Genomic DNA, 11,570 nt, shown 5'->3' with positions numbered 1-11,570 from the left:
GGAAAGAGCTTTTCTTCAGTGTTAAAATATACTACGTGACTGAAGAAGTAGCTCAAACTGGAAACATTTGCAGGTTTCTATGGAGTAGACCATTCAGTTGTATTTAACAGTAAATATTAATAAACATTTCATAAGCATTGGCTACATGTATGAAATTATTTTTATTGGCTTATATATTTTGCAAGAAGAAAGCTCCTTAAATTATCCCGTATTAATCTATTTATGACAGCTTTGTTTATTACTTAAGCTGTAACATCTGAAGAAACTAACACCCAAAGGAATATAGTTGTTATTTAATAAAATAATTTTGGTTAATAATTGCCCTCTTGGCTATGGCTTGAAATAATTTTGAGTGGGCTTTGGTTGAGATTTTGGGGTGTTTTGAGAAGCCAAAAAAAAGCTGGGGGGCAGGAGGAAGGATTTAACTTGAAATAAACATCTACATCTGGCTGGAAAAGGCTGTATGTTTTTTTTAACACTTCTATCCTTCACTTTAAGTCATATTTTTTTAATCAATTAGTGATTTCAACTTCACAAAAACATTAGCATGAACTGCAGAATAAAGAAGAGTTTAAAAAGGCTAAAAGTGTCTTCTTCAGGAATTAAAATATTGTAATGGTAATGTACTTAGTGTCCAGTTGCCATTGGTGTATTTACATACCATGTGCTGACAGATCTCACAGGTGAACCAAGATTTCAAATAACCTGCTTAGTGGGTTGGAAAGAGTTCTGCAGATTTGTCCTGTTGGCACAACTGTGGGGACAGAGAGGAGAATATATGTGTGGGTAAAAATGGCCTCTGAAGTGGGGTTGTGGATGAAGAATAGCATATGGCACTACTGACTATATTTAAGCTCAGTGATTAGGGTCTAAATCTGCCAACTTTCAGTGTAATTTTACTTATTCTGAAAGCCAGAATGGGGCTCAGTGTCTTGCTGAGAGGGAACCCTTTTGCTCTCATTGCTGTGAACTTGATGCTTTCAAAGAGTAGGGCTCAATATGAATCTTACTTTAAGTTGCTCCATGAATGTGACAGTATGATTGGAGCTTTTCCTCTTTCCTAGATAGTTACTTCTTTTATAAAGAAAATTTAGAGAAGGGACATTCCAGAGAGCTTCTGACTGAACTGTCATACTTGAATTTCAAAAATTGATGGATTTTTAAATGAATGTGTTTTTTTTAAAAAAAATAAAATTTTAGTCTAGTTTAAATGGTGAAGTCAGTAATTCAAAATAGAATGTTGTAACTGTAGTGAAAAGGCATCTGGTAGTTAAAACTTCATTTTCCTGCCACTTTTTATTTACAGTGTCAACATTTTATAGTTCTTGCATTTCATGTGACTGAAGTTGTATTTATTTGCACATGTGCTATTTCTGATTATTTTATAAATAGTAATCTGTCACACAGAATATTTGAGTGAAAACTGATGGCAATTCATATGTTGCAGATCTAATGGACTGCTGAGGTTTTTTCTTTTTTTCCTAATGATTTGATTTTTTTTTTTTCACCATTTGTCTTACACTTGCTTTTTTCTTATTTCCAAGTGTCAATTTACAGTATCTGGTTTTATGACAAGAATGACTGTCATCGAATAGCAAAACTCATGGCTAAGTAAGTACTGTGATCTTATTATTCTGTTTTTTTTTTTAATGCAATATAGAAAAAAAATTATTTCTTAAATGTTTCGGGTTTTTTTGTCACTCCTTATGCAGAAAATGCTAATGTTCTTGCTGATAGAATTTTTTTAGTAATCAAAATGTTGTGTGGTTTGGCTTTTTTGGAGAAGTGGGGGTTAAAAAAATTTGCAGCATTGAAGTTTTCAGTTAAGTTGTAACAAAATCAGCTGAAGTATTAGTTGACATTCTCCAGAGAAAGCAAGTGTGAACACTGTTTGTTTATTTTATACTTGAGTTTGAATAGAGATACTGGCAAAGGATCATCTGATGCAGAAAGTGTATACAAATAAATGATGGCCACTGTGTTTTGATTGGTTTTGTGATTTGTTTAGTGGTGGGCTGTTTTTTGGGGTTTTTTAAAAGGCTTTGTTATGATTCCTAACTACAGTGGAAACATTGGAGCATAGTGGGAGAAGTAAGTAGAATCTTACAGAATTAAAGAGATGTTAGGGGAGTAAACAAAACTGTTAAATAATAGGATTTTTTTCTACTAACTTCTGGACTGTTGTTTAAGTTGATTTTTATTTTTTTTTTGCCTTTCTACCCCCCTCCCTTTATTAACACAGAGAGGCAGAAGTGCCAGAGTTGGCATTATTGCTTTGCCATGGTTTATGGTGCAGATACACATTTGTATGATGGGAGGATCTTGGCACCCTAGAAAGTTTGAGATTACAAATTATTTTGAAAGGTCAAAAAGCTGAAATGTGTTTTGAAAATGTTGGCATTTTTTGTGGTAGGTATTAGAATGACTGTGGATTAAAAGTATCTTTGAAACTGAAATTACACTTAATGCATCAAGCAGACTTTGGGGAACACGTATCGAGCTTTGTCACTTCAGACTTCTGCAAGTTAAACTAGAGAAATCAAATGTGCACCTAAGATCTATTGGGTGGATGTTGACAGCATGCAGACAGTTAAATTTTGCTGAGCTGGCTGGGACCTCACTTTAGTATCATTTTTAGTCTTGGCTGCCATTAACTTGGTTAAAAAAGGTGTAAGTCATCTTCACTAGCCTGAAGTCTTACTATCTGAGTGCTTTTTTCTTAAATCCTTTCTTCATGGTTAGATTACAGAAAGTCTGAATACTTCTAGTTTTTTGTGAGTTGGTTTTTAAATTGTGTATTGTTTTGGGGGTAACAAGTATTTGCAGTTGTTTTCATGGTGAGAAAAGTATTTAAGTATATTTACGTATATTTTTTTAAAAATGCTGTAGAGTGAAGTCGCACTTCACCTTGGAGCACACGCCTTAGAGCTTCTGAGTATCTAAAGATTCATATTAGGGAAAATGAAATTAAGACATTATAGTTACATGTTACTGTAGGGTGGAAAAGCTACACTTTGGAGGCTTTAGTTGCAAACTTAATGAAAAGTGGGTTGATACTATTTTGCTGAGATTCATTTCCACAAACACCAACTTTTTTCTCACACAAAATATGTAGAAGGCAGTCGGAAGAAAAATAAAAATGCTGATACTTCTGTGTGCTTTTCTGCACGTAGGAGGTTGAAATTGCAGGAATTGTTTAATCCCGAGATGAAAGATGTACTCAAGAAAACTTTAAATATACTTTTTAATTTTAAAAATAGAATCTTAGAGAAGGAAAGCTGTGTTTCAACACATGGTAGTAGGCTCCATCAGGCTTAGTTCAGTATATTTTGAAATAAATATTTATGTTGTCTTCCCAGAGTATCAATTTTGTTCTACAGTTTTTTGTCTTTTTCTTGGGTGGAAATTTGGATTGGCACCCTTACATTTAGGTGTGGGTGTTTGTAACACTGATAGGAAGGAGTACTGCTTTTTTAGTACCTCAGTGCTTCAAAAACTTAACCATAAAAGGTTTCAAAGAGATTTGTATTCTCCTTTCCTGCTGTTTGACTTGACCTTATTGTGCTAGACTGAGTTAACAAGATTGCAGGCCATCCATTTATATTTTGGTGGCTTATCTTTCCAAAGAAAAGTAAATTAGTGTTTGTGGGCTTTGTAATCACAGACTTCAGTTCTCACATTCTCTCTCCCCCTCTTCTTCCTTCCCCTCCTTTCCCTCCCCTTGCCCTTTTGTGAGGTTGTGCCAGGTATATTTTCAATGCTATAACTGCAGATATGCTTAAGCAAACTGTCAGAGCAGCTACTGTGTCCTCAAAGGAATGTGTGCCTCTTCCACTATCTGATATAACAAAAAAAACCAGCAGGCCTTGCTTAAAAAAAGATTTAATCCTGGATTGCATGCGGAGCATGCTTAGTGTACAGATTTGCATTAGTTGATTTATGTCCCCAGCAAAGGCATTTGCCTCACAGAACTCCTCTGTTGGCTTATTTTAAAGAATTCTAGGTTTTTCTGAAATGAAAAATTTTACTGGACTCAACAAACTAACTTTAGCAGGAATTAATTTGAGTCAAAATTGTTTATGAGGGATGAGCTTTCTAGAAGTAGTAGGACAGAAACAAGGGTTTTTCAAATCTTTGTGAAACTGTTGCATTCTGACATAAATTTATAGGGTTTTTTTTTATTTTTAGGTTAATTTGCAGGCTTTATTACCCTGTTTTAACAGTCAAAACCTAAACTGGCTTCTGATATCCAGGCAGTAAACTAAAAGTGGGAGAGTGTTCCAGGAAGTTTTGTGAGGATCCTCTTTCACACCTACTCCAGCACCACCATCTGAATGTCATCTACACAAAACAGAAGTTGGAGGAATAGCTATTAGAGAGTTATCTACATGAGAAGATAATTTTTATTTTAAAAAAAAAACCCAAATTTAAGAAGGTAACACCTGAAAATGGACAATTGAAAACTATTATGACACAATTTTCAGAAGTCTCTGTGAAACATTTCTGTGAAATGGATGTAGTCCTTGAAGATGTTTTGCTATGTGATCAGTTAGTACTATTTTAATGGGAAGGTGGTTTGTTGAAACTTTCTGGACCACCTAGTTAAGAGCAGAAGTAGGATCTCAAGACTGAAGCCTTTGCTTCACCTGTCAGGCAGCACATGCATGACTTCAGCTGTCTAGATTTCTCCCTTTTACTGAACTACTTACTTTTTCTGATACAATTACACTGACACTTAAAATCTCAAAGTATTCTGGTTCTTTTATCTTGCCCTTTCTCATCCCTAGTTCCAGAGTTGAGTTTAGACAAGTCCTAAGTCAGGACTATATTACCACGTGGGGAGCTACAACAAAATGTTCTCTCAGGGTGTCACCATAGAAACATTTGTACAGTATTGAGCTGCTTCATCCAAATGAGCACATGCTGCAGGTCTTAGAAGTTGTCAGACAGTGTCAATTGGCCTCTGTATTCCAAGTTCTGTTTGCAGGTGAGTGCTTGCTTACAAACAGAAAGCTGTACTAATAATGATAAACTGTTTAAATATGCAGCTTGTGTGATTAAAAATTTTCCAAGTAATTTTGAAAGCTATGTTGAGTTTTTAAAAGCCATCTAACCCTTCTTCAAATAAATGCAGCTAAGCTCTAGTGAAGTAAAGGGGTTTAGTTGCTAGAAAACTGGGAAGAAATTTCTGAGACTCGACTTGTTTTTTCCTTAGAGATGGTCTCATACAGGTATATATAAATATCTAATTACAGTCTACAAAATCTAGAAATACTCCTGAGTCCTGACTGCCCCAAGAAACTGGAGCCTGAAATGATTGACACTTTTAGTGATTGTTATGATGGTGCCTTTTGGCTCCCCCATCAGCCATCAGTTCCACAACATGAGAGTTTTCATGTGACTTGCCAGCTCCAGAGCTCTGCCCTGTTTACAGCGCTTGTTTTTTCTTAACATATTTCATTAATGCAGGCTTAAAAAAGAAGGGATTACAGGCTGGTGTGTGTTTATTTCAAAAGGATAAGCTTTAGCGCATTGCACAGCCGTGTATATCTTGTGAACTGCATATGGATTAGGAGTAGAAGTGTATGCTGCCTTTTTTAAATTAAATGTATCAAGGACACATCTTGCATATCTTAACTGTCTTTTCAGTTGAAGGTTTTTGGTACTTGAGGCAGGTAGGAGTGGAGTAGAAGTGGTGAGTTAACTGTAGGCATCAAAGGCTGGAGAAAACATTGTGTTGTAGACCTGCAGGTGATTGGAGTGACTACAAGACAGCTGCAGAAGAAAATGGTTTGCCTTTTTTTCCAGAGCCTTAAGTGGAGGAGTAAGCCTTCTTGCAGACTGACTCCAGAGACATCTGGTGTGAGCCAGCTCTTTTCTCTTCCACTCTGTTTTATATTATAATGATAGACCTCATCCTAAATTAGAACTGTATTGTAATTTATTTTGTTCAATAACATGGCTTGATTTGGGTAAATACAGAAAAAATGCATGTTAGGAAGTAAAGAGTAAAAATGTAATTTACTCTGTATGGTATGTGTGCTCTTTATATAACACATGCTTGAATGTCCGTGTATTTTATTGAAAAACTGTCCAAGTATGATGGTTTTACAGAAGTAGTGTTTACTGTAGGCAAATGTCATGAGAGACAGACCAGTGCTGTCCGGATTGGTAATAAATTGTACAGTGATTTGACAGTTTTGTATAAACCGTGTAGCAAATGAAAACTTTTAAACTTTGGTCAGCTATGCATTAGGTTTGTATTCAGGCAGGACACAAGGTGTTAATATGCTGGGAGTACACTTTACTGCTTTTTGCATTATGTTAACTCCAGGTAAAATATTAATGTCCTCTTTCTCCTTTCCTGTTACAGAGTGGTAGAACAAGAAGCTCAGAGATCACAGCAAGTTTCCCAGGACAGAAAAAGTCCCAGCAGGACCAATGGCTGCAATGAAAACAGGCCCATTGACATCCTGGAAATGCTTAGTAAAGCCAAGGATGAATATGAACGAGTAAGGAAACATCTGAGAGTTTTTGTTTTTCTTTCCTGATGCTATGAACAAGTAAAAACACTTACTCTATTTCTGAATAAGGGGCTTAGGATATCTCATGATTCCACTGAAATTGCATGCCTTGTGATTTCTGAGAGAGGGATGGTAGAGAATAATTCTTACATAATAAATTGTCCTGTGCAATACACTGTAACTCAAGATTGAACAGTTGTACACCTGATCCATAATTTAATGGGCCTCTGTAGTCTTAAGTTTTAATTGCTACTTTCTGGGGAGGAAAAAAATACAGTTTTTAAAATTGATACCTGGAGATGCAGACACAACAAAATATTTTTCTAAGACATTGCAGACACTGCTTAGTCTCGGTACTCATCTACTGTCTTGTTTTGTGAGATCTTTGTCAAAAGAAATGTGAACAGATAGGTACAGATGTAATAGAGTAGAAGAATGTACCACCAAAGGTCTGGTTTTGTGATCGTGAAGTTACATTATTGTCAATGTTCTTTATAGTGCCTGACACTTCTTTGAGTGTTTTGCTCTGTACTGTAAGTCACTGGAGGAAATCTGCCATGATTCAGGCCATAATCAAGAGTGTTCACAGAGCTGCACAATAAAATGCCTTGGCATGTTGAATAATAAAAGCCTGCAAACTTTGTGAATTATGGCATGTCTGTGATACAAGCACAGGCGCACAATGACTTAGAGAGAAGGGGCGATGTCAGGAAAAATTCGTATTTTAAAACAGTGTGGGATTTGCAAATTTATTTATTTATTTTTTTTGCATGAATTCAAAAGTTACATTTTTGCAATTATTACCTTATTGGGCAACTCTTTTCCTACTTTTTCATTATTTCTCTTTTTTAAGAAAGCTTATCTGGAAGCTAGCTTTTAACACAACAGCTGTGTTTTGTTTAAAGGGTATTCTCTGCCATTGTTTCAATCGCCTTGTTTTCAGACTGAAGTCTTGTTCCCTCCCTCAAGTACACTATACTACAGAACAGTCTTTGGTGTCAGTCAAGATAGGTTTAATACTGATGATGTGTTCTGTCTTGAAATGTAGCTTGATAGACGCATTTTACAACCATTTCTACTGCTATGAGAAATTTTTTTTCTCTGGGAATAGCAAATAAAAATTTTACCCAACAGCATCTGTCTCTTAGTCTCAAAAGAAGTCTTGTGGGATTAGAGATTTAGTCATTCAGTACATTTGTAGACTCTGTGAAGAACATCTTTAATAGCTATAGACTAGGTATAACAATGCTGTTCCACTATCCCTTTATTCCCCAGTTTACTGCTTCTGTCCTGTCTACTGTCTGTCTATCCTCTTAATAAATTAATGTATTTCAGAAGGAGGAGTCTAGTATCTTTCGTGGTGCTAAATTCACTAGTTTACGTAATGAGGGATAACATTACTTATCTTACAAAATAATTACTTTATATAGTCCTGAGGACCAAATTTATACATGTAGGATGAGCATATTCCAAAAAAGGAAACAAAGATTCTGAATGTGCCTCTCCCCAAGTGAAATAATACAAGAGTGTGCAATAATAATGTGAGTATAACATCACAGAGCTGTGGTATGTTTTTTGTGGTTCTACTGGTGGGAGAAGAGTTAACACATTAGTACAGTGCTTGATTCCTTCCAGAAGCTTGCTTGTGCAGTAGAATGCCTTTGAGTACTTGGGATTTGAGTCTGTAGCATTCTATATTGTCGCAGTACAATGTGGGATGAGGAGAAAAGAATGAACACATGGATTAAGTCCTGTATGAGTGAACTTAAGTTGTCACTTTCTGATTTAGATTGAGAGCAGGTGAATGTGACAAACCATAAAATATATCAGACCCAGGCTAGATACTAGTTTTTGAAAATCAGTAGTGTTTTTTCAATGCTTTAAATACAGATTAAAAATAAATAAATTGCTTCTGATTCTCTGAGCATCAGTGCTGTTTGGGAGCAGGTGTCTTTGTATGAAGGCCAGCATCATGGAAGTAACAGCTTTTGTGAGGGTACAGAAGGAAGCATCAAAACCTGAATGACTCATCTTTCAAGATTACATCAGTTGAGATGGATTTGAAGATACTTAAGGCTTTTTGGGAAGAAGAAAAATAAAATTCAGTGTTTTGGTGGTGCCACCCTTTTGGGGTGTGATGAAGTGTTTTTCCCTTTGTCCTTGCAGTATTGGATAATACACGTTTTCACAAATGGCACTTAAAAATTACTCAGGATATTGCAGCTTCTCCTCTACTAATTTGCAGTTCTTTTTAATGTGAGACTATTGAAAAACTTTTGCTAGAAACAAAGTTCCAAAGCATCATGGAAGAAGCTCTATAGGCAAGTAGACAAACAGGCAATGTTATGGGGGTTTTGTGGTGGATGGTCAATGTCTGTGGTGCCTGTAATACAATAGGCAGATACACAGGGCATGGACTGCAGTCGAGCTACTATGTAATTGGGGTTTTTTGTGTCTTGATGTTGTGTTGTTACGTATGTTTCAATATTGATGCTTTTAGACCCCTACTGAAGCTAGAGTAATTATTTCTTTTTTGTGTGTATGCATATGGGAACTCTGAACAGAATCTGTTGAACATAATCCCATAGCCTGCTATGATGCTAGTTGTGTAGAAGCTGCCAGATAAACAGAATTGAGCAATGTTGGTCACCTTTCAAGCAAACTTGTTTGGAGAATATTCTGTTGATCACCTCAGCTTTAGCAATAAAACTTTGGCACAATAATTTTGGAACTCCTTGTAGCTGAGGTATGTTAGTGTTAACATGATTAGGTAACCAACTAGATTTAAGAATGGCTTTTCAGGATTTTTTCCTGTCTTAATTTTTTTCTTTTAATTATTTTATGGCAATTGGTAATTACATATCAATTTGTATTTGGGAGCAGAAAGTACTTATCTGCCTGGTACGTTCCAGATGGATCATACAGTAATCCTTGTGTGCAGCCCACATAAGATTGGCAGAGTGTCAGCATGTGAAGGGGGCAGAGACAGTGAAAAAGAGGTTTATGAAGGTCCAAGTGATTTAATCCAGGATTCCAAATCAGCTTAATCCGTCAAGTGCTTACTGCATCAAGTCCATATGTGAAAATGAATGAGTTCTGAGATTATTTATAAATGAATGGATGCTTTTTATAGTGTGGTGTTTTGTGTGTATGTTTCAGTAGGAGCATGGGAACATCCTGTAGTGACAAGGAAGCTGTGCTATTGTAACCACAAGGCATCCAGCATTTCAGACTGAGTTTTAACCTTCAAGTTAGTGGCTAAAAGTCAGAAAGATGAGAGAAGTTGCTCCTCACTTCTGTCCCTAAATCACAATATGCATCCTGTTTTTGTATTTATTGCTGTAATTTAGAAATTGAAAACAAGATAATAATGAAGCTCAGATTGTTTTTTAACTTGCTGCTAAAAAGTTTAACCCATATTTTGCTGCTGTGGGTAAGTGACCAGAGCAATCATTGTGTGTTGTGCTAATGTTGAGCTAAGCATAATAGTGCATAATATTAAGTTATGCATAATGTGTAGTTTACCTATTGAAAGCTAGACTGTTCTACAGTTTGGATTTTTCACTGGTGATTTAACCTGCAATACAATTTCTGTTTTTGTTTATATGTACATTAAAGATGAAACTCAACCTGTAAACATACTGCCTGTTATAATGCAACTCTGTGTTTTGCCTTGTTAACAGAAAACCAAATTAACACCTTCTTAAAATACACGTGCATGGTTAATTAAATCTGGTGGAAGTAAATCAGTGACAAATTCTCTTTCCAGTTACTTAGAATGATTTCTGACAGGATTTTTTTCTAAGTTGTTTATAGTTTGGGTTCCTGATCTAATGAAGTATAGTAAACTTCCTCATTGGCAGATAACAGATGAAGGACTTGAAAAGCCTACCTCTTTTATTTCAGTGAGCCAAGTATTAAGCTAATTGTCTTTTTTTAATAATAATAGTAAAAGCTGTATGAATACATACCAGATGGTGGATGTCTTATGTTTACTTCCTAAAGTTTGTGCATTCCACAGTGTCTTTTTACTGTCTGTATTTCAGTCAAAGTGCCATGTAAACAGGATTATAGTAGTGGATAAATGTAGCCTTAAAACTCATGTACTTGTGTTAATTTTTAAACTTTTTTTCCCCCCAGAATCAGATCAATGACTTAAGTATTGTATCAAGTTCTGGAATGCAACATAATGCAAATCCTCCAAAGCCAGAAAGCACAGAACCTTCAGAACAAAAAACATTACAAGTGCAAGAGCAGGTATGTTTCAGCCAAGCCTAAATAAGGTGCTATTATTTTTTTCATTCATTACTTTGTTTTGGTAGCAAAATATTTCTTCTTAGAATGCCTGCAGCGTTGTCTGCTGAATGTGTTGCTGCTTTAAATAAACTAATGGGTTTGAAGACTTAGGATCTTAAATTCTGTTTTTTGACTTAGCATTTGAAAACATGAGGCTGTGTCACACTACTATGAATATTCAAGTATTTTTAAATGGGTTAACTTTAATTCTATAATTAGTCAGTCTGTGGTAATGTGCAGGATGACTTGCAGAGTCAAGAAGCAAGAAAAAATTACCTCTGCCACATTATTGGACTGAATCTGGCATCAGTTGGCTTTGTAGTGTCTCATATATGAACTCAAGCCCTGTTTTCTGATGTTTGAGACATGTATTTAAGGTTTATCTGTGCTACCTTCAAAGCTATAGCTACAGTCTTGCTAACATAAATGAACAGTGAATTGCTAGACAAGAAATGGAAAGCGCTTCCATCATGGCAGCGCTGAATTATCTTTGGCATCACTGAAAATGTATTTGCTTTTCTTCTCCCACCCTTTCATAGCTTGCATTGAGGCTCTGCTTGTATGACTGTTAGGTAGTGATACCAGGCAGCTTGGCCAATTTCTTCATACTTACATTGTGAAGAAATTTGTGTGGTTTTGTGTTGGTTTGCTTTGGGATTTTTTGTTTTGTTGGGGGCAGTGATAGTGTTGTTTGGGCTTTTTTTACCTGTGTCAAGAACTTTTTGACAGTATATTCCTTCCTCAGCAGGA

General features: G+C 35.8%; 1 protein-coding gene across 1 annotated transcript in view; it reads left to right on the top strand.

Annotated features, from left to right (window-relative positions):
- DCP1A (decapping mRNA 1A) overlaps nucleotides 1-11,570 on the top strand; it is a 26,315-nt gene that overhangs the window by 6,822 nt on the left and 7,923 nt on the right. The window contains exons 3-4 of the mRNA XM_009993491.1: nucleotides 1,545-1,611; nucleotides 6,374-6,512. Of these exons, the coding sequence (XP_009991793.1) occupies nucleotides 1,545-1,611; nucleotides 6,374-6,512 (206 nt within the window). The remainder of the gene's footprint in view (nucleotides 1-1,544; nucleotides 1,612-6,373; nucleotides 6,513-11,570) is intronic.

The sequence above is a fragment of the Chaetura pelagica genome, unplaced genomic scaffold (genome assembly GCF_000747805.2).
Source record: "Chaetura pelagica isolate M959 unplaced genomic scaffold, ChaPel_1.0 scaffold630, whole genome shotgun sequence".
Lineage (NCBI taxonomy): Eukaryota > Metazoa > Chordata > Aves > Apodiformes > Apodidae > Chaetura > Chaetura pelagica.
This window is presented reverse-complemented; position numbering and strand designations above follow the sequence as displayed.